The following is a 24,655-nucleotide window of genomic DNA, read 5'->3' as shown; positions in this document are numbered from 1 at the left end:
TATTTTCTGTGGGTCAGAAATTCAGGAGTGGCTTAGCTTGAGATAGCGGGGTTCCAGTCGTCACAATGTTAACGGGGGCTGAAGGGTCCACTTCTAAGATGCCACAGTCACACTACTGTGAGTTGGTGGGAGGAACTGGCTGTCCCTTAGGGCTTCTGTGATGTTCTCACAATACAAGTATGGCTTACTCAGGGACAACTTACTTTAAAAAATTATCACTCTTGAAAAATTGTTTTTCTGTGTAAGTATTTTATTTCTTATTATGAGCCCCTCAGACACCAAATGTTCTTATCAAATAAGCCATTTATATACCATCTAACATAAATTAACATAAGCATGTATCATCCCTAAAGCCCCAGGGAGTGACTGGCAGTTCTATAAACACAAAAACCAGACTTTATTCACAGTACCACCTTGTGCCCTGCTCCACACGGTATTTTTGATTAAGCACCAGCCCCTTAAGGCATCACTGTGACATTTGGTTAACAGAGACTGACATATTTACATCACAACAGCTGATTTTCACACAAGTCTTCACAAACAGTCTAGAGATTTTGGAAAATACTCTGTGACTTTGAAGCATATTAAAGTTAAGAATATTTTCTTCAAGACTTTTCTATTCTCCTTCACCATTAAGAGTCATTTTCTAAGAACATGTTCTGCTCATCTAAGGGCCACTTCTCTAGGCAGTAAGCTCCCAAGGGCAGGGCCTGGGCCTGCTGTGTTCGCCAACAACTCCTCAGAGCCCTGCAAGGCTTCACAGCGCCCTTCACAAATGCTGCACCATGTAGCTCACGACTCGTTACACTAATTTATATGGTTGAAATTTTTTATTGACCACAGAGTTATAGGTCTACCAATGGAGACATTTCTCTTATCGGAGAACCTTAAAAGTGTATTTTAATATTGAAAATGTAAAAAAAAAACCAACCCAACAATAAACTGTGGCCAAGAAAGGTTCAGAGACTCATGAAAGTCCCATCACGTGACTTAAAACTGCCCATCTTCCCACTCAGCTCGCTGTATTAGGAACCATGTTCTGGTGCTCCTCCCTTACAATCTTGTAAAAGTCAAATTTAAATTAACCATTTTCTTTTTTTTTTTTGGAAAAGACTGTATTTTCAGGTTCATTAAGAAAAACTAAAAACTAGTTTGTAAAAGTCTTTTATTGTATCCGTGCCACACATAGTAGTGAAAAATAACACTCCTAAAAAAAAGAATGCTACCTTTTGCACAACATTTTATTTTAAATAAAACTTCAAGTACTCTTACATAGGTACAAAAAAATTCTGATCTATTTGCCTCCAACAGGCCACCACAACACACAGTAGATAAAACACAGTGGTTACAAATGTCTTTTAAATTTATTTTTGAGGCAAGGCAAATGGGAGGGAAATGTTTCTATGAAAAAATACTGTGTGTGTAGGAAATTGTCACAATTTTATTCCACATGGATACAAATGATTATACTTTAATTTAGGCCCTGGTGGCTTAAAGTCATATAACAAAATAGAAAAATGGAAAAACTAATATCCCCTACACCCTGTTTCAAAGGCAGGCACTACCAAGATCAAGGAGACGCCACAGTGTCGGTAGAGGATAATTACTGTACAAGCTGTACAGCGATAATTACCTTCAGACTAAAATAAAATGCTACAATCCTTCTAAGGCATAAACAATCATGTCTGCAAACAATATATACACATAATACATATTTAAAACAAGACTTAATATAAACAATAATGAACAGTATATACATGTCAATTTTTCTTCACTGTCTTGAAATACAATTTAACTACACAAGTGATGCAGCAACATATATATATATATAAAGGTACTTGTAACTCTACAGTAAAGTTTCTTTTTGGTGCTTTTATAGCACATTAGTGTAAACAGTTTAACTTGGCTTTGTTTTATATTTTAAAACATTCCTTGTTGTAGTTTCAAGGTTTAAAGCAATTTTCTAGTTCTTCCTTTTCACAGAAAACGAAGATTCTGGATGTGGTTTAATCATAAATAATTCATAAAATTAAATACATTCACTAAAAAATAAACTACAAAGTAAAAAAATGAAAAATAGATATTTATTGAGAGGGAAAGGAGAACCATTTCCCACGTTAGAGCTCTGGTGTTAGCGATTCAGTGCGATCTGATCTATTTTCATTGCTATTGCACTATAACACCCTTTCCTCTGACACTTCTTTGGGTGTGCTTCCCTGTTCTACCTAAATTAGCTGATAAATCACAGAAATCAATAACCAAGGGCCTTGGTTGTTGTAGGAGTGAAGCCTTTAAAAATGGTATCCTTCTTCTGATACTTTTTTGTGATACTTATTTTAAGGAAAAAAAGTCGTTACGTATGTGCCTCGCACATTTATGTAAATACAGTTCACATTGCTGGTCTCATTTGTCCTTGTTTGAAAGGAAAAAAGAGAGAGATTATTATAACTTCAGCTCACTTTGAAAGTATCTGTCCACTTTTTTTCAAAATACTTCCTCATACTGTGGCCAGCTCTGCCTATATCAGAGTCATCTTCATTAAATGTTTCACAGTTGTCAAAAACAAGCCTGACATCTAGAGCAAAGGATTCAGGGTTCGGATACCTGAAAGAAAACACATGATTTAGAGGTTGCTTTTGTTGGATACCTTTGTTTTGTAACCAAATGAAGAGGTAATCAAAGGTAAAATAAAAAGTAAAACAGCCCTGGCTGGTGTAGCTCAGTGGATTGAGCGCAGGCCTGCAAACCACACGATCGCAGTTCGATTCCCAGTCAGGGCACATGCCTGGGTTGCAGGCCAGTTCCCAGCAGGGGACACATGAGAGGCAACCACACATTGACGTTTCTCTCCTTCCCTTCCCCTCTAAAGATAAATAAATAAAATATTTTTTATAAAGTAAAACTGAAAGGAAAAAGAGAAAGATTAGGATAACTAACTACCTTTAAAGTGATTTAAAACATTATACCCTCTTATACACGGAACTTTTAAATTACATAGTTGCCTATGGTCTGAACCATCTAGGATAAAAGACAGATGAAATGGAAAAACACATTTCTCCAGAGATCAGAACACATCACAATGAACATTTTCCCCACATCCACTTTCCTGCTTGATCTGCACCACAGTTCTCTGTTGAAGACGCATCCCACCTGATGGTTTAAATTAACTCCTCTGACCAGCTGCATCGCTTGTCGTACCCCTTCTGTCCACATCCCAAACTGTCTGGGTGCACTGGAAATAACAGGGACGCTTCCTACCAACTGCAGACATTGTACTTGTCCCGTGGCTTCTACACACATCCCAGGATGGGCTGCTCTGTGTTAAATCTTCCTCAGTTCCCATTTTCTTCTTCTCTCTTCAAATACACTCTTTTGCTTTGAGTATGATCCAAAATGAGCAAAAAGCACATGCTACCCATTCACCTGAGATAACATTACGAGGAACTGACTTTCGACAAGAGGCACTGTGGTGCTTTTTTAGTGGGACGGCCCACTTCTCCCTTCCCTGTGAGACCATGAAGAACAGGACACGAAGCTGAATCTCCCTAAACTTGGTGGTAAGAAAGCAGTGGTTTGTTCCAACTCAAGCCAAATCCATACATTTTGAAAGAGGGCTTTTAGAAATTCAAATTTAAATTAATTCTAACTTATGATAAGATGGATGCTAAAATAATTTTCCTGTTAGAAATATCTGTGAAGCATACACAAAAGTTCTGAGACCTGATAAAAGTGGAATTATTTCTTTGATGAAATAGCTTGTACAGTTTCCATTCCCTTTTTCTTAATATGTGCAAAAAAAGAAATAAATTTTATTTATCTGTAATGAGCTCACAGAGTTAATTCAGGCCTTATCTTACTGTATCTATTCCTGTTCTTCTGGGATTTTTTTTTTATTGAGGTGAAATACACGTAACTTAAAATTAACCACTTTAAGTTAGACAATTCAGTGGCATTTAGTATATTCACAACTCTCCGGTCGCCACTTCTTTCTAGTTCCAAAACATTGTCATTACCTCCAAAGGAAACCCTTCATCCATAAGCAGCTCCTCTCTGTTCCTCCCTATTCCCACCTGTTCTGGACATTTCACATAAATGGAATCATGTAACATGTGTGGAAATGATTTTTATAAAACATTACCAAGTTACTTTGAGAAATACTTATCTCTTTAAGCTGTTCCTTACTATAAGAAAAGGTTAATGATTAATACTAGGGAGTCCGGAGCCCAAGAGAGAGTTCCAGATGGGATTCTAGGTGAAATAAGCACAATACCCACTCTGTGCCCCTCTTTTATAGAAGGGTGGGCAGCTGATGAAATCCAGAGTGATTCATTAAAGTGGGCAATTCAGTAACCAAAGGCAATTAAAGGCAATTCTTTAACCAAACCCTCGGTTCTATCAATTTCTAGTTTGCAGACTTCAGTGCCGGCACGTCAGTTTGGGTTTAAGTGAACAGTGCAGCTTCAAGGAGATGGAGTGCCCTGAACGGGGCCTCCGCACAGCCGGCGGCACAGGCAGGATCACGATTCTCTCTCTGCCCGCCTCCATGTGATCTCCTCCAATCACCAGGATTCATTCTCAAAAGGGAATGTCAATTATGTAGCTTTTTTGGTAAGTCTGTCTTAATATGTAAGCCTTTTTGTTTGGGGGACTGGAGGCTAAGGTTCGCCCTCTCTAGGAATTGGAGAATCACGGAAGTTAAAGCCATGAGCCAACTGACACCCAGTCAAGGCTCCCTGGTAAGTCTGGTCCTGGCAATGCTGGCTGTCAAGTCCATTGTGCTGCCCTCTAAATCTCCGACTGAGTATTTGGGCAGAGAGAAAAAGCAAGAGAACTAGTACATACATAGACCACAGCTTTTCCTGTTTGGGTCACATTAGAACCAATAGTTTTAATGATTATAAATGTTTTTGGAGTTTGGGGAGGTCCTTTCTGTAGTTTTTTAAAAAATAAAAAAACGAAACAATCCTCTGAAAGACTGCCATTTCAGCTTTTAAAGAAAAGATCAGTCATTTGGTCAATCATTTGCCATGGGAGGGACATTGATCATTTCAAGTAAAGTTCTACTCAACTCTTCTGAAGTGAGTGTAAATTATGGAGCATGGCAATTTTTGCCAAAAGAATGCCCAGGAAGAACGAAATAATATACTGTATAATAATGAGTATAATAAGAACAGTGACAATGTGACTAAACTATATTTTGTAGTTATTCTTTCAGGTAAAGTTCCTTTTCTCCCCATATTTCCTGTGACTTTGCTTGAAATGATGGGCACAGGCTACACGAAGCTAGACCGGGAGGTAGGAATGAAGGCAGCAGGGGAGAACGGAAAAGGAAACACAGAACACGGCCCTGCAGCTCCCTCCACCTGTGGGATGCCTTTGTGTGTGCTCGGTCTGTTAAGCGAATAGCCTCATTCTGGTGGCTCCAAGAGGGGCCAGTGCTGGGAACCAATTAAATCCCAAGAACGGTTGCTACTCTCTGGGAGGAGTCTGATACGGTCTAACAAAGACCATGAACTGCGGCAGATCCTCACAGAAAGCCACTGTTCTGACAGAATCACAAAGAGAATATGGTAGAAAGTAACAAATAATAGTTTTCTTCTACACTTAATACATATCTTTTTAGTGTTCTCAACAATTAATAATAAAGCTTTAAAATTTTATTTGTTGTTGAGAGAGAGAAATATGCAGTTATGTACATCCATAGGCTGATTCTTGTATGTGCCCTGACTGGATATTGACCCTGCAACCTTGGCCTTTCAGGATGATGCACAACCGACGCACCAGCCAGGGCATTCTAAACCTTTTGGTATTTAAAGTTTCCAATGATGTTCTAGCTCTGCATTGAAATAATCTGAAAATATTATGGAATCAATTATTAATAAATCCACATGAGATGATGCACTACTCCACTGATGCACAAGTTCCAGCCTATATGCTACCTACCTACTTTGGGAGACTTCCTTGATACTTCTCTTTATATCCCAGGCTTAGTGTGGTGCCCTTCCAACGTCAAAGGCAGCTTTATCACACTTCTTTTTAGTTGTTTAGATATTGTCGGTTGACTTGTCACCCATACCATACCACCACCCTAACCAAACATACACACACATGCCTGTGCACACAGACACACACCCCTCTCCAAAATCAGGGCTTCTGTCCTGGGTGTAAATTAGTGTATTTTTGGCTCAGCAGATGATTATCTAGCACATATCAAGCAATAAATATTGAAACGAAAGGATTTACTTACTGTCCACTACTTAATTTTTCTCTAATTGTAGAAAAATCCATAGGCTTCTTAATAACTTTCTTATACCCAGGAACAAGTTTCAAGTTTACAGGAAGTAGAAAAGGCCACGCATCCTCATGAGTTTCCATTTCAGTAAGGATCATGCTACAGAAAATAATGCTGAAAATCAGTATCTGTGCTTTAGAATTACCTATTTTGTTAAAAAATTTAGGTTCTATAGTCTCTCAAGAAAGGCAATACAAATTAGTTACAAGAATACATTATACTATAAACTTTACATTTTCCTATTTGCACAAATTTTCAGAAAGTCACCTTTAATATGATGGAAAGTTTCTAAACAATTAAAATGGGATATCATGAATTTATAGTACATAAAAATTGAATACCTGCAAAGAGCTAAGTCCTTGGAGTCATCTCTTTTAGGTTTCTTAACAGAAGCAAAACTCTCTTGTTTTGACAAGTTAATGGAAGGGTTTTCCTCCATTTTTCTTTTCTTCATGTCTTTGCTTCCTCTTTTCAGTGAGCTGCTTGTGGAGGCAGAGTCTTCATCCTCAGTATCCCCTGTGAAAGTTCCTTTCTTTCCTTTTTTTGAATCATTATTCTTTTTTCCTTTGACATGAAGTTTTTTGAATTTTAGAGTTTGACCACTTGCCTTTAATTTAAAAAAATAAATGAAGTATAACAAAAGATGTTGGAGGTTAATAATTGTATAATTTTCAAAAGAGATCTATGATTTTGTTCTTTCACAATATAAGGCTAAAACCTGATAAACCATAAAAAGTTTATCTTAGGAAATCTTAAAAAACTTAAGGATGCTGATCTCATGGTAATCCATCTTTAGTGTAGAGCTTATCAGCAGTATTCCTTTAGTCCAGGTCATGGGCTGAATGAGATTAAATAAATAAAAGGACTATCTTTTAGAGAACAATATAATTAAGAACAAAGATGAACAGAAATAAAAATATAGAGCTTGTTAATCAGAAAGTTGAAGAGGTAATTAAAAAGCCAGGCCAAGACATAAAAAGTAGCTCACGAAGTATCAAACAGAGAAAAAGTCCCTTGTAAAATCAAATCTACTGGAAATTGATGTTTTTTTCTGGATAAAGAAAGAAACATTTGCTGTAAGTAGATAATTCCACAAACTTGTGGTTTCCAGGTGTGAAAAAAAAGTGGTGAAGGCTGAGGAAAAAAAGAAGACAGAAAAGGTGTCTGTTTTGAGGAAAACAATAAGGAAATAGTATAAAAGATTATATTTGGAATCAAAGGATAAACATTCCAGCTATACTCTGTAACTAGCTATGGAACTTTGTACAAAAATATGTATAAGGCGCCCTGGCTGGCGTAGCTCAGTGGATTGAGCACAGGCCTGCGAACCAGAGGATCTCGGTTCGATTCCCAGTCAGGGCACATGCCTGGGTTGCAGGCCAGTTCCCTGCAGGCCAACTCCCAGCAGGGAACACACGAAAGGCAACCATACATTGATGTTTCTTTCCCTCTCTCCTTCCCCTCTAAAGATAAATAAATAAATAAAATCTTTTTAAAAAACCACAGTAATTTTAAATTAAAAAAATATGTATAAGGCCTTATTTTTCTCAGTTACAAAATAAGCAACACAATTGGTAAGGTCATTCAAGCTCTCAAATTAAATGAAAAAAAAAAAAAGTCAGTGTGGGCTTATGCAGTATAACCATAATTGATGTAACAATGAACCTCCGTTCCCCCAATTCAGAAGTAGGAAAATAAGGCTGAATTTCAAGTTAAATATGATAGTAAATATAGTAGATTCAGAAGAGTGATTTGCAAAGTCACCAGTAATATATGACTTTTGTTTTGATTTTCCAGAATAGTGTTTATTTACCCTCTTTCAAAAATTCATTTCCTCTCTTACCCAAACTGTTAAGAAATCTTAGACTACAGAGTCAATATTTAATCTAGCCGTAATTTAAAGGTAGCTGTATTGAAATAAATTTGGCTGGAAACATGTCTTTGGAATATTTCATACCAATTTCTTTGAGAATATCATGATCTCTTCTTGCAATTCATTTTTTAAAAGTGCTCTTCATCAGGAAATTAAAAATATTTGGTTCTAGGGAACATTTTGTAAAGTACATGGTTGTCTCACCAATGTGTTGTATACCTAAAACTAGTACAAAGTAGTGTGAATACAAACTATAATTGAAAAACAAAAATAAAAAAAATTTGATTCTGTATTGGGGGGATAAAAGTATACTTGAAAAATTTAAATGACTAAAATAATAAGGCAAACCATAAATCTAGCAGCTTCCCCATATCATATCAAAGAATCACTACCCCTTTTCCCTAACTGAAAATGAAATGAAAATGAAAATGTTTCTCTTCTCTAATTAGTTTATTAATTTTTATGCAGTAAAATTTTCTTTGAATTTTTGTACAACACTAAGCTTTTAGCACTCTGAAATTATGAAAGAGAATGCTTAATATGAGAAAAGTACAGGTAACTAAGATTAAACTAGGTCAGAGTGAATAATGATTGTGTTACTTAAAAAAACACAAAATTTTGTGAATTGTGGGCCTACACTTCTAGTTCCTATTTGAACTAAATATTACTTGGGGTCATTTTCTAACAAAGTAACACAGTAAGAAAACATGAAGTTTAAACCACAGAATCAAAAAAAATTTCTGATATTTTAAAAAGACAACGAAGTCTCTGTATTTCTTAACAAACAACATTTATCACTTTACCACAGTAGACCATGCACATACACATACTTTTAAAAGTAAGTTTTTATAGTGTTACTCTGTTACGTGATTACTTTGTTCCTCGACCGAGCGAGCTGTGCCCCTTGATAGCTTTTCTCTCTATTTTATTAAAAGCCCAAATGCAAAAGGGAACTGCATATGCCTTAAGCAGAACCATCGGATTCCACACACATAGAAACACATCTCTATTATGTTTGTATAAACATATAAATCTATATCGGAAGTTGTGAACTGGTGGTTCACAGGCTGTAAACAGCCCACTGCCCCTGCTTGCTGCTTTGCTCATATAATGCTTGTAGAAATTCTAAATTTGTTGCCAGCATTCGCATTGAGAGGAGGTGCCTAAAAATCTCTGATCCTGAAGTACTGGCAGGTCCTGGAACACTGGCCCACGTGTCTCGATGACAACAATTGGCTGGAGTGATGACTACCATTTAAGTGGGGGTGTGACTTTCCTGTTTGTCACAGTGCCAACTCTCTTGTGTTATTTGTGTGGCTTTAGTAGGCAATGCAGTTTGAAACCTGTATGTGTGTGTGTGTGTCTATGAGGGTATATATATATATATTCAGTTTATGTACAACATCTATTTGAGTCTGTGGTTGTGTAATCATATGTAAGTACAATAAAGTACCGATATGCGTCGGTACACAGACACACCGAGTAAAAATGATCACAGTGATGTACGCAGAAATGCCACTTGAGAGTACAGTATAAATATTTATAATCAACAATTACTGGAAAGATTTTAAAGCCTTAATTTTTAAAATCCTTATATCAAAATCCAATGTCTATAAATTGTTATATTGCTACAAAAACATAACATCTAATTCACTACATTTAAAAAACAAACAAAAAAAAGCAGTGGCTTAGAAAGCTGAATTTACATAGAAAAGCTTGGATAAGATCATAGAACTGATATCTCCTACTCTACTCCTTCAATGATAAATAGCGAAAGTTATAAATTAAGCAAATTTATTGTAAACAAAACCTCCTATAACCTGTCAGATATCTCAAACACTTAAAATGCCTATCAAATGATATCTCTAATACTTAATACACTGACTTGTTAATAATTCATAAAGTATTAGAGAAACTGTCTATAACTTAACAGTTATGAAACTAAAAGATAGTTTCTGTACAACAGTGAAGCTAATTATTGAATTACATTTATCTGTACATAACAAAACTGATCAAGTAATCAGAAGTAAAAAGCCATTAGTGAAAATGATGTCATGTGGGACCTTCTGTTATTTTGTAAAATATAGTCTATATACATGTCACAGGTTTTTAACCAGTTTACATCCATGACCATATTCGATCTTCACAAATTCCCGTAAAGCAGGTACTGTCCCATCTTACAGATGATAGCCCTAAAGCTAAGAAGGTGCTCTAAGGTCAGTAGATCAGGGCAGTCAGAAAATCAGCAAAAGAGACTGAAAGGGAACAAAGACAAGAATAAAACCTGGTGTGTGTGGTTTCCCAGAAGCCACGTGAAAACAGGGTTTCAAGAAGGAAGGAGGGTTCCCCTTCATCAGCTGGGCCTGATGGGTTTGATGGGGCCTAAGCACAGCTCACTGGACTCAGCAACGGGGATGTTACTGGTGGCCATGGTAACAAGAATTCCAGAGAAGCTGTGCTGGTGAAAATCTGACTGGAGTTCAAGATTGAAGTGAAGGTGAGAAATGGGTGAGAACCAGGACAGAACTTTCTAGCAGTTTTATTGTAAAGGGAAGGAGAGAAATGGGGGAAGTGGAACAAGGAGGAAATGAGGTCAGAAAAGAATTTTGTTTAGTTTTCTTAAGGTAGGAGAAGTAGTAGCATCGTAGTAAGCTGATGACAAGAACCCAGAGGAAAAAAAATTGATGCAGGAGAAGAGAGAACTGCTGGAGCCACACTCCCAAGGAAGTGCGAGGGGATGGGATCTGAGGCACGCCCTTGGGGAACTGGCTTCACAGTGGCACTAGCAGCTCATGGCAAAGGAGCCACAGATGGATGCAATGATTAGGTTAGGAGGAATTGGAAGACATGAAGTGGTAAAGGGACAGTGAGGAGGTCTTAAAATAAATGCCTCAAAGGTCCTTTGAAATCAGAGAACTGTTGGAAGTTGGAGAGAGCAGACAGGAAAGAAGGCGGTGCACAGATGGATGTTTGAAACTGAGTTTATGAAGAGGCAGTAATTCCCCGCAATGATCAGGTCAAGAGATTAAACAAAAGAGACAGTAACTGAGGTAGGGAACACCTAGCAGAGTCTGGCCCTCCATACATGTGGACCCCTTCCCTATTTGTTATCTTCATAACTCTAAAACCCACTTGTTTCTATTTTGTCATATTGCTTCTCTGTAACCAATGGTGTGAGAGCCCAAAGGCTGGAGAGTGATTTAAAAGGCATATGACTTAGCAATTCTACTCCTAGGTATATGCCCAAGAGAAGTTAAAACATATATCCATACAGAAACTTGTGTATGAATGGTCCTAACAATATTATTTATACCAGCCCAAACATGGAAACAACCCAAATGTCTATCAACTGATGAATGGGTAAACAAAATGTATATGCATAAAATGGAGTATCATTTGACTATTTTAAAAAAGGAAACACTGGCCATGGCTGGTGTAGCTCAGTGGATTGAGCGTGGGCCTGCAAACCAAAGGATCGCGGTTCGATTCCCAGTCAGGGCACATGCCTGGGTTGCAGGCCAGTTCCCAGCATGGGATGCACGAGAGGCAACCATACATTGATATTTCTCTCCCTCTCTCCTTCCCTTCCCCTCTAAAGATAAATAAACAAACAAATAAATAAAAGGAAACACTGATACATAGTGAAACCTAGATGAATCTTGTACTAACTGAAAGAAGTCAGACACAAAGGCACATATATATTTCATTCAATTTAAAACATAATGATCAGAAGAGGCAAATTCTCTAAAGACAGAAAGTAGGTAAGTGGTTGCCAAAAGCTGATGGGAGAAGGGGAATAGGGAGTGATTGCTAATGGGTACCAGGATGCTTTTGGAGGGTCATGGAAATGTTCTGGAATTAAAGAGGTGATGTTGTACAACTTTGTGAACATAGTTAAAAAATACACTCAGTTGTACACTTTAGAAAGGCAGATTTTATGGTACATGAATTATATCTCAAAATATTCTCATAAAATGCCTATAATTAACATAGACAAACTCACAGATACAGACAACATATTAGTGGTTACCAGAGAGGTAGGGGAGTGGGGAAGGGAGAAATGGGTGAAAGGAGTCTAATATATGGTGACAGATGGCAACTAGATTTTTGGTGGTGAGCGTGCTGTAGTGCACACAGATATCGAATTATAATGTTGTACACCTGGAACTTGTAAAATGTTAGTAACCAATGTTACCTCAATTTAAAAAGAAGTTGAGTTTTAGATCAATCTTACCTTCGCAATGCAAGCTGGACAAAACCAGTCCCCATCTGGTATGGTTGTAATCTTGGGTCTGTGGCAGTAGGTGTGACAGCCTTTGTCACAGCCGTCACAAAGGAGGAGCAGTTCTTCATTATCTCCCTTTCGACAGATTTGGCAGTACTATAATACATGAAAAGTCACTTAAAATTAACATTCTGCTATAAATAATACTTATCGGGATATTAAACAAACCATAATTCCTAGTTTATATTAGTACTGAACATTCCGCTTGCTAACAAATATACAGTAGCCATACACATCTATGTATCTCTCGTCACACAGATATGGACCACATGACGGGGTGAGCGGTTCAGTTGGGGTAAATGCACATTTCAGGAACACTGCAAAGAACAAAGCTAGAGGTCGAGTGTCTGCACACACTTCAGAAGCATGTATACATTAACATATGAAATAATTAACATGACATTGGAGCACATAAAGCAATGAATAGCTTTAATACATGGTGTTTTAATCTTTTAATATATTTCATCTTTTGCTTATCTTAGCATCCTCATGACATCCTGAGAAAGAAACGAGTAAGAGTTAATTTTTACCATCAAAATTAGGATTAGCATTAGTATCAGAATTACATATAATAATAAAAATATGCCCCTATCTTTTTACTACATTATCCATCTGTTCTTTGAAGTTGATTTAAAAAATGTGTTCCAACTAGGAAACTTTGGAAATCAACCCAAATCAAACATGTGTCACAGGTGTAGAACATGGATCCTAGAAAATGATTTCTCAGGTAAAAAATGATATAGTAGATTAAATTAAAGAATTTAAGGGGTCACAATTTATTTTCTAGAAATAAAAATAAAATTATTTTTTCACGGATAAAAAATTCCTAATACCATAAGAACTTTAAAATCTATAAAAAGATTTTTTCTCATGCATACATATTCTGAACAGTAAGTTTCACAAAGGAAAAGAATGTTAGACAAGTAAAAACTTTCAAATGGCTTTAAAAAATGGTACGTACTAACTAACATCATATTTTGACACTAAATTTATATTCCCAGTCATAGTAGAAAATGTCCTGCAATCAACATATTTAAAATGAAAACATTTAAACTATAAATCATTTATACTAATTTATAGTTATGTATTTATGTACTCTTAATAACAAAGTAGCTTAACTGTTCTAACTTCATTTTTTTATTCTCAATACAACTAATCAGTTTGGAAAAGACTAAAATAGTCTTACACAATATAGTTCACTATACACACCAATAATAGCTTAAGAATCTTATCAAGATGGCAGCCATGCACTGTTCAATAATAACAGACTTCTATCGCACACATGTAATAAATATAACACTAAAATCGGACTGCTGCTGAGCCCGCTGGCTGTGATCAAGTAGAATACTACGACGGGTTTGAGTACTAAGAGCAGCAGCGGCAGAGTGTGATGTTCCGACAGTATTTGTTTTATGACCTTGTCTAATACTACATCGTTACATACCTAAAGAGGGCGTTGTTTTTCCAAATTTAAGTTACATTTTTAAAATTTTTACTGTAAAAATATTCACTGAGAAATATTTGGAAGGTTATATTTAAATCCCTATAACAATACAATTTAAAAATCAGGTTAACGAACATTAGGTAAATTCTCACTATTTTTTATACTAGATACTTTATAAAGTCTACTTAACATTTGACATTTATGATTTAAAAATAATTTTTTTCTGACACTTATTAAGAGTGATAGATAATGATCTCCTAACACTTTTGAACAATCACAGTAATGGCTCAATATGTTAGAACAAGTGTATTAATATTTTCTTTTAATTCCTTTGCTCCTAAAGCAAAATATAGTAGATGTTACCTATTATTTAATATTAACAATAATATAAAGCATATCTGGAGACAAATTATAACAGCCTCTTCTGTCCTGGTAAGCTTTGTCTCTGGCAAAGAAGGTATCTCTAAAGATGGTGAGCACTTTAACATTTTGTTATGACTTCTTATGAGGATTATTACTGGTACTGTTACATTCCTAATAAAGGTTACAAACTGCTCATTAATCTTTGAATATGAGACTCTGTCTTCATCTTAAGTTAGTTTCACAGCAAACCATGTATTGTTAAGCATTAAGAAAAAGAAACAAAGATTATTAGAGATGTAGTTAAATAATGATAAATATATGTTAATAACATGGCAAAGGTTTATGAATATGTAAAAACCGAAGTAAAGCTTTATATAGCAGACAGTAAGTATATTAATATAAAGACAGATTTTGGTAAGTATACTAATATAAAGGCAGATTTCCACACTCATGGTCACTGAATGAGACCAGTTATATCCTGTGTATAACTTATAAGTTACATATAAGTTATAGCCTGTGTATAAGTTATAACAAAACTAACTACAACACAATGACTGTTTTGGCATAGGTTAGAAAAATAACTATGAATTTCATTTTGATGTAGGTCTTTAATACTTTTGATTCATTATAGCCTAGATTTCACCAAGTATATTTGAGTGGGTGACTTGAAAATTTTAATACTAATTTTTAGAAGAACAATTTTTACTTAGTAAAAATGATACTAATGCTACTGGTTTTAAATAATGCCTTAAAATTTATGGTAAATTATAATCTGGGTTGGGAAAGATCTAATTTGAAAATGTTGTGAAAACTCCAGATTCATTATTTCATGGACATTTTAGGAAGAAGTGGAAAACCACAGAAGAAACTAAATTTATTTGTATAGAATGAATAAGGCCCTGAGGAGTCTAAGCATAAAAGTAAAAATTAAAAAAAAGAATGCTAAATTATTTAAGGATCATTTCTCTTCTTTGGTGAATGATTATTTTAAGTAAATCCTTAGTCATTCATGAAAACAATTCTTATGTATTTGGATTTTAAAGCAAACCTGTAACTCAAAAGCAAATGTTAAAGTAATTAGTGAAGTCTACATACAACAAATATTTCTATAAGTGATATTTAAGAGGCAAGAGGGACATGTACATGATTTAAAATAGATATCTCTTTGGAAAATATATGAAATATAGCTTTTATTTTGAACACATAGCATTTGGTGTTTGGTACAAAGTAGAAGCTGCTACTTGATAATACCTAGTTGCACATGTACAAATAGCATGAAAAACCAGTTTTAGTTGGAGTAAAGAATAAAAAAGATCTACTCTTCACATCATCTACATCAAAGGCCAGATACATTATATCAATGTCTGAAGGAAGAACTCTCCACCTAACTTGTATTTACTCATCTAAGTATTTCTTAGGGTTAAAAAATTGATGGAAATGAAAACTGATGGAAATATAAAGATATTTTGGGAATTCAGTGAATATATGTAGCAGGTAATGTTACCAACTGGAATGTTTACAAAATGAAAGGGCCTTCAAATACTTAGATTAACAACTATTATGTTGATAGAATGTAGAAAACAACTTCAGCCAAAGTTATAAACAATAGTCAATGAAGGGAGAATCAACATTCAAAAAAAAAAGGTAACACATTTGGTAGGTTCCTTCTGAAAGCTCAAATAAGCAAGAAAGTATCAAACTATACAGGATTAGAACAAGCAAACTCTCAGCGTATGTTATTTTGACAATATAATTAAGAAAGTTCTGAAGGTTGGAAAAACAGGACAAAGTAAATTAGTTATAGTATTTCTTAAATGAAAACACTTACAACTTTCATAATTGATTTTTCCCATGCTATTGATTTCTGTAACTGCTGAATGCACAGAGCTACCTGTGCAGCACTGCGAGCTTCTGACAATGCCCTTCTCCATACCCTGAGCCCTGGAGCAATATCCTCTTCAATTCTGCATTGAAATATAGAAAAATTAAGTAGGTCATGTCCACATTTATGGTCACTGAATGAGAACAATCATCACACTGAAAGCCAAGCAATGACAAAAACATGGAACAGCCAGTAAGTATAAGGTTTAAGCAACTAAATCCGATGTAGTGCACAGACTGTGGCTACGTGCCTCAACGCTTAGTCACAACCAGGTAAATGTAAGATCACTTTGCAGGATTATCAACGCACATAACAAAAATAATGTTTTTACAAAGCACCATGCAAAGAGCATGATCCATATGGATCAAACAGCATGATCCATATGGATCACAGACATACAAGAAGATACATAGATAACAGGCAATAGAAAATAGGCTCCAATTAGCAAAGAAGCACAATAATTTTTCAAGTTAATCTCAATAACCTACCCGTCACCATCACCACTAATGGATGGTGCAGGAGCAGGGACAGTAACTGTGCCCACATTATCCACTTTGATCTGAATGGTGGTACTTAAGGGGCTCTTCAGATACCTTCTTTCAATGTTCCGCTCCAAATCAGCCAGCCTGGTTACAGCTATATCTAGGGGGTTGTCACTCTTCCGTTCCAGTGCATGTGCACTGCTTTCTTCTTCGCCAGTAAATTCTCCATCATGCTCCTTGCACAACTTAGAGAATGACTTATGTTCAAAATATACCAAGTCCTCCCTTTCTGATGCAGGCTCTGGACACATCCAACCCTATATATCAAGAGAATAATGTTATTACAGTTTTCTCTCAAAGTGCCTGGTGGGTGAATTACCTTTACTTAAAAGTACAGCAGCAGACAGCAGCAGATCTCAAGGACCTTTACTAAAGGTTTTACCTTGTGTTTCCTATTGGTGGTAGGTAGAAACAAGAACAAAAAAATTAAAATAAGCAATTGTAAATTTTTTTAAAATTTAGACATATAAAAGGTATAATGAAATCAGCAAATGCTTATTAATTTCACAGGACCACATAAATGGAAACCTCTGGGTAGTCTCTGAACTCTGCTCTTTCTCTCCACTTGCATTCCTTCCACCACTCTGGTACAGCTCCCTGTACTCACCATTTTTCCTTCAGCTGCAGGAGCTTTGCACAGCTGTTCTGGTTTTTTGTGCTTATATAACTTTCCCCTGTTCCTCTTCACCTACTTAACTTCACTTACCCTGCAGCTCTCAGGTAATATTTATATCCTCAGGGAATCCTTTCCTGACCTCTGTTAGGGGGTAAATCTCCCAGCACAGTCTTCTCATAGGACCATATGATACTCACTAGTCTTGTGATAATCACAATTTTATATTACTGTGATTTAACATCTTTCTACCTCTAAATTCCATGAGTGCAGGGGCCATGTCTACTTTTACTCATTTTACTTGCAACTCAGTGAAAGCAAATAGTACACACATACAAACACACACACACACTCACATGCGCACGCACAAGGGGAGAACCCCCAAAATCAGAATTATTTTTGGGAGAGTGGGCCCCTTGAGGTACAGGCTTCCTCTGCTGGGTGAGTGTTCTAGGAACCCATCTGTATCAGTGTGCCAACTGGATTTGTTGTGAGAGGCTGCAATAGGTTTCAGTGACTTTTCTTTGGAGATTCAACATGTTTGCCTATTTCATGATGGGTGATTCATAAGCACACCTGCCCACACCACGCTGAGTGTTCAGCAGTTTTTGACCTAAAACGGCATGATCCCCAGCCCCATCCTCCCTATTCACCTGATTTCGATCTCATTGACTTTTTTTGTCCCCCCAGATTAAAAAAAGCCCTGAAAGGGATACATTTTACCAATGCAGAACAGGTGAAACGAAAAACGGCAAAAGAACCAAAAGGCATCAGAATCAACAGGTTCAAAAACTGTTTTGAGTGGTGAAAAAAAAACTCTCAATAGGTATATTGCATCAAATGGACAGTACTTTGAAGGTGACTGAAGTTTAAACACATAATAATAAATACACAATTTTATATAAATAACTTCTGGGGGATTTTGGGGTTCCCCCTCATATATATACATGATATTATTGTATAACTAGGATTGCTTATATTGATCCTCCAGCTCAAAATCCTTCAAAGACTCTCTACTGTTTAACAAAGTCCAACTATGTTACTATGACATGCAGGTACTGTGATCTACCTTTTCTCCCATGTTTCCATTCATGCACCCTACACTGCAGTCAAATTCCATGTCTTGTCACTCCACAGACATGTCCTGAGTTTTTTGTCTGGTTGGTTTTTTTGAGAAAGAATGCTTTATTTTTTTAATACATTCCATTGACTATGCTAATGTAGTTCTCCCAATTTTCCCCCCTTTGCCCTCTTCCACCCAGTACCCCTTTCCCTCCAGCATTCCCCCCTCTTAGTTCATGTCCATGGGCCATGCATATAAGTTCTTTGGCTTCTCCATTTCCTATCCTGTTCTTCACATCCCCATGGCTATTCTGTAACTACCTATTTGTAATTGTTAATCCCTGCACCTTTTCTCCCATTCTCCCCTTTTCTCCTCCCAACTGATAACCTTCCATGTGATCTCTGTATCTGAGATTTTGTCCCTGTTCTAGTTATTTGCTTAGTTTGTTTTTGTTTTATTTTTTAGGTTCAGTAGTTGATAGTTGTGAGTTTGTTGTCATTTTACTGTTCACAGTAAATAAGTCCCTTTAACATTTCATGTGATAATGGCTTGGTGATGTAGAATTCCTTTAGCTTTATCTTGTCTGGGAAGTACTTTATCTTCTCTCAACAGTCCACTTCCCACAGTCCACTGTGGGCCCTTTAAGAGGAGACATCTGAGAATCCTACAGTTTCTTCTGCTGCCCCAACCCCAGAAGTAATAGGGACTTATTTTCCTGGCAATGGAAGCACAGGCTGGGTGGTCTGGTGGGGAGCTGGGATCCCTCATTCCTGAGGAATCCCTCCAGATTTTTATCTACGGCATGTGGGTGATAGACTACCTGTTCCATGCCTCCAGCGCTCCTACCTGTATGGATGAATGTGACTTCTTTAGTTTCTTGGTTGTCAGACTTCCATACAGCTTGATATTCTTATGATTCTGGGGGATAGTCTTTTGTAGTTTAGTTGTAATTTTTGCAGTGGTTGTGCAAGGAGGTGAGCCATGTTTATTTATGCCTCCATTTTGACTGGAAGTCTCAAGCTGAGCTTCTTGATCCTAGAGCTCTGCTCATGCTGTTCACTCCCTCTAGTATGGCATTTACTATTCTTTGACTTTCAAAAGCTTACCCATCTTCTCAAATTTCATCTCAGCTTCTTCATGAAAGCTCCCTGACATCTTCCATATTTCCACCAGAAATTGCATATTCTTTTTCTAAATTCATGTATGATTCTACTTCTCCTTAGAGACGTATACATGTTTCCCAATTATATGCCCAGTTTTCTGGGGGTAGAAATCATATTTTTAAAAATTTTGTGGGGCCCATTGTCTGATGTGGAATGGGTGCTTATTAAATGCATATTAAAGGAATGAACACCATCTTTTCTATTAAAAATGTTAGGAGATAATTATTTTATCTTTATATTAGGATCAATTCCACATCTTTAAATCATCAAAACACTTAGAAAGTAAAGATGGAATTATGAATAGTACACAAAAGTAAATTTGGCACATATCATATCAAATGAACCTCATTCCCATATTTTGAATACTAAATAGCTAAATCAAGGCAAGGAATCCTGTAAGCACAATATATTTTGATTTCTACAAGGCAACTGATGACACCTCCTCCTGTCCCCCCCCCAAAAAGACTGGATGACAGTTAGACAAGTCTAATGGTTAAATACTGTATCTGAAGAATGGTGATTGATAAAGCTTGTCACCTCAGAAAAGGTCACTAACAATATCCAAAGGCTCTATATTTGGCTAATACACATATGAATAACTTGGTTGATTGCTATTAAAACTGGAGGAGACTTAAAGTTAGAAAGGAAGTTTAATATTCTGTGACAGGACTAAGATTAAAATAGTTTTTAAATAGTTTAAAGTGTGCTGAAAAAGGTACCCAAATGAGGTTAATAGAAATAGAACAATGCTAAATATAAACTTATAAACTTTAGCTTTGAAGTTTAAGCAACTACCACAGAAATACTCCATGACAGAACTCACTTAAAAGCACTCTAAAAGAGGCCCATGGATTTTTTTTAAAGTGCATACTCATGAAGCAACAGAATGATGTGGACGCTAAAAAGGTAAAAATGTAAATAGCATTGACAGAACTGTAGTGCTGAATTAAGGAAAGTATAAGTCCTATGAATATTTCAGGCTTCTACATGTACACTTATGGGTATGATATTTTTAGAATGGTATTGCCCTTATTATTTATTCATAAAAACATGGACCTATAAACCATTTCACAGGTCTAATGGTTGAAAGAATTAATTAGCCAGTAAAATAAAAAACTTAGAAAGAGACACAGAATCTGTATTTTAAGTAGCTGGAAGAATAATTAGGTTTTTTGTATACTCTTCAGCAATAGAAGTAGGACTAGAGACTTGTAGATTTTCCTACATATATAAAAAAAACAAATTATTAGCAAAATAATTTCTATTTTTTTTACTAAAAATAAAAATGAATGTTCCACCTGCTTAATGTGTCTTCACAATAGTTAGTTCCCAGGCTAAACATGTAAGTCTATTTTCTTTCTTTTATTTTTTTAGAGAATTTTTATAAGTTTATTTATTTGACCAAACTGACAACATATGCTGGGAAGCAAAATCTCAGTGGATTGAGGAAATGCTCCAGAGAATGGCAGTTTTGTAGCTTATTTTATACATTAGAGTCAAAGAAGGAGATGCAAGGAGAGTTATAGGAAATCCACTGGTACTAGATTAAGGGGAGGGTAAAAGCGTAGTGGGAAAATTGCTAGGATTGGACAAAAGGCAAAATGGAAAATTTACACTTCTTTTACACTGGTGGGTGTGGATTAGGAAAAATTCACCAAATTTTTTATTTATTGGTTTTAGAGAGAGAGAACGAGAAAGAGAGAGAAAGAAACACTGATTTGCTGTTCTGCTTATTCATGCATTCATTGCACGTGCCCTAACCAGGGATTGAACCTACAGCCTTGGCATGTCGGGATTATGTTCTAACCAACTGAAATACCCAGCCAGGGTCTTCATTAAATCTTTACAAGTGTTAAAATAATGTTTTCTGGTTATTTTCATCACTGTGTTTTCAGACTCTTCAAGACTAATATAATTCATTTCTTAGAATGAATTATACAGAATAATTTAGTAATGCCTTATTAACAGGATGTTAAAAATACCCCACTTACACAAATTCCACTACTATTAGCTACAGAGAACACAGCGTAAAAACATCTAAGCAGCCAGTAATATGATCATGTCAATGCACCAAAAACTGAGCATGTCTCCAGAAAAGTGCTCCAGGCCCAAGACGCTTGATGATATGCTCCTCAACAAATAGCCAATTAGAATCGGAAAATTGGATGGGGGTGTTGCAGGAAAATAGGTTTGGTAGAACCAATAAAATTAAACTAGCACATAGCAACAACTAACCACGAGAGAGGACAGAGACAGACTACAGCAAGCAGATGAAGTAGTTTAAAACGCACTTAATGTAGGGCAAAACCTCTTTGCATTTCCTGAGGGAATCATTTCTATTAATTGGTCATCATACAGATGATCCAGGGCCACCATGATAATTTAAATCAAACTCATTATTCTCAATTTCAGGAGGCAGTGTAATGCATAACATAAGCCATCCAACAAACATGTTTAAAAATTATGGCACTAAATGGAATAATTTTTATTTCTCCAGGAAATTAACTTGTGTGGAAGAGTTCATTTGTTGAAGATGCCAGGCAAATGAGGCATTTTTATATTGTATTATAGTACCAGAAGGAGGATACATATAGTTTGCTGGCAAAATCGTTTCAGCGAATGATAAATTTTTGTTTCCCAAAGCTGGTAATTATGTTCGTGGCAAGAAAGGAATATTTAATGCTCTGGAAAATGACACATTTTTGGAGATGCTCAAAAAGTTCCAAATACCAGCATTTAAGTAATTATGAAGCAAAAAATCTAATCAAAGGAAAGAATAGTATTATGGCATATGTTTTTCATTCTGAATAAATATATCAAATGTTCATTTAATATATTTATTTGACAATATATCAAATCTAATTACATGGTGACTACATTTTCTAAACCTTTTCAGGTGCCTGTCACCCCTTACTCATCATCCATCCATTTATTCTGAGACATCACCACACTATCAACTGAGGAGAAAGACCATTACACTTCTCTTTACAAAACTAAAAATTCTTTCACAAAAGTATCCTTTTGCCTGCCCACTGGAAGCATCTTCGATCACTGCTTTGCGTGACCTGGTAATGTTCATTAGATAAATTAATTAACTAAAACTTTGAACACACACACACACACATATATTGTGTGTATCATAACACAATGTACATCTGAATATCTCTATATGCTCCAAGTTTAAATTACAGAGTGAAAGTGTGATATATAACATGGTTTGCACAGGAGGGGTCCCTGGTCCTACATAAAACACTGTCATTGTAATGTGATAAAGCATTACGTTTATCATGGGAAAAACTGCGATATTCTGCTGTGGTGAAGACTCACATTCCGGAAATGAAATTTGTGAATACCACAAAGGAGGCAGCAAGATTTAGTAAAAAGAACATGGGCTTTGGAGACAGATATATTTAGTTTGAGTCCATATTTAGCCACTTACTACATAACCAGTGGCAGGTTACTTACTCTGAGCCTTGTTCCTTACCTGTAACTGTAAGATGGGGAAAATTAATTGAGGATTGTTTTGTGAACTAAATGAGATAAAGTGAAAACACTTAGCACAGTAACTGGCACATATCAGGCATATAATAAGTATTAGTTACCTTCCACTTTCCTAAAGACAGATTTCATTCCAAGTCAATTTTACCTTCACTTGCAAACTTGCTGATGCAACTCTCCTTTCTAAATCTTCCACCTGCTGAAGAAGACTCAGATCTGTTTCCATCGCTTGTTCTTCTACTGACCAGCTCTCCACAATATCTCGAGTTACCTGGTTTTCTTCATTTTCATTTAATTCAATAATAGCAACTACATTTGAAAAAAAGAATATAAAAATCCACTTTATCCCTTAAAGTGGATTTCTGATTTCTTCCAGAACATGAATAAAATTCCAGAGATAACATGTAGATATAACTTAACACACAAATGTTACATGTGTATATGCATGCAGCTTACTCTTAAAAAAATTTTTATTTATTTATTTTTAGAGAGGGGAACAAAGGGAGAAAGAGAGGGCGAGAAACATCAGTGTGTGGTTGCCTCTCATGCGCCTCCTACTGGGGATCTGGCCTGCAACTCAAGCATGTGACCTGACTGGGAATCAAACCAGAGGCCCTTTGATTCATAGGCCAGCACTCAATCCACTGAGCCACACAAGCTAGGGCTACAGCTTACTCTAAAAAGCAGGAATATTTTTTTCAGAAACAAAACAATATGTCTGCAAGTTGTAAAAAAATGTAGGAAAGTAATACCAATTTAATAAATGTAAATAGTGACTGCTAAGCAAAATAGAAGAAATGAGCAAAATAGAATACATTAAGAGTCAAGACATACAAAAATATGTCTTAAAAGAATTAATTCTCATAACTAAGTAGAACAGCAGAAATCTCTTTTAGGTACATACCATCCTTATTCCTAATGCAGGCTTGAGTAATATAATCCAAGTGTTTCTGAATTTGTTTTTGTAACGCCTTTTCCCTTATTCCTCTGAGATGCAGCACTTTCAGCAAAGCTTTCAGGTCCTCTGGGTCAATAATTCTCCACCAGCCAAACTGCATTTCTAAGTTAAGATAAATATGTAGATCTTTTATAAATGTTTTAAAGATGAATTAATGGCACAATGCAAATAAAAAGATTTATAACTACATATAAGGCCATTAAAGAAAGATTTGGTTATATAGAAATCTGTAACAATGAAATAAAGCCAATGTACCTACCACCTCAGTGTACCTACCTTCTGGAATAGGTTTTGGACTAGGAAAATCTACTGGTTTTGCCACTTCAACAGCTGTAGGTTGAGCTGAAGAGACTTTTTCATTTTGTGGTATTGGAGATTCACTTTTACTTGAAGCAACATTGGGAATCAAGAATGAATTACCGTTTCCTTCAGATAATCCCAACCCTGCTCCCAGACTAGGTAAAGGTGAGGTAAATGGAATATTGGAAGTAAGCACGCCAGTGGGCCACCCACACAACTGAAGTCCCATCACAGATACTCCACTTTTCATCTACAAAAAACAAAAGAATTTAAAAGTAGGACAATCTAAGACGTTTGAAAAAAATGTTCAGAATCTGAAATTTTTTAATTCTGAAAAAATATTCTTTCACTTATTACAATTACAGGAGAACTAAATATA

General features: G+C 35.9%; 1 protein-coding gene across 23 annotated transcripts in view; it reads right to left on the bottom strand.

Moving 5' to 3' along the window:
- Positions 1–234: 234 nt before the first annotated feature.
- Positions 235–24,655, bottom strand: part of BAZ2B (bromodomain adjacent to zinc finger domain 2B) — a 382,453-nt gene continuing 358,032 nt past the window's right edge. For 17 of the 23 annotated variants that reach the window (XM_037044615.1, XM_037044614.1, XM_037044621.1 and 14 more), the window contains 9 exons: positions 24,253–24,526; positions 23,923–24,078; positions 23,167–23,327; positions 16,628–16,938; positions 16,086–16,221; positions 12,400–12,546; positions 6,634–6,899; positions 6,248–6,391; positions 235–2,604 (listed from right to left, as the gene is read on the bottom strand). In XM_037044615.1, the coding sequence (XP_036900510.1) occupies positions 2,451–2,604; positions 6,248–6,391; positions 6,634–6,899; positions 12,400–12,546; positions 16,086–16,221; positions 16,628–16,938; positions 23,167–23,327; positions 23,923–24,078; positions 24,253–24,526 (1,749 nt within the window). In that variant the 3' untranslated portion in view covers positions 235–2,450. Of the gene's footprint in view, positions 2,605–6,247; positions 6,392–6,633; positions 6,900–12,399; positions 12,547–16,085; positions 16,222–16,627; positions 16,939–23,166; positions 23,328–23,922; positions 24,079–24,252; positions 24,527–24,655 lie in introns of those variants that run through there. The other 6 variants (XM_037044625.1, XM_037044627.1, XM_037044631.1 and 3 more) reach the window with 2 other exon arrangements.

This window comes from Sturnira hondurensis, unplaced genomic scaffold, assembly GCF_014824575.4.
Source record: "Sturnira hondurensis isolate 20B ecotype Veracruz unplaced genomic scaffold, ASM1482457v3 Scaffold0004136, whole genome shotgun sequence".
Taxonomy (NCBI): Eukaryota; Metazoa; Chordata; class Mammalia; order Chiroptera; family Phyllostomidae; genus Sturnira; species Sturnira hondurensis.
This window is presented reverse-complemented; position numbering and strand designations above follow the sequence as displayed.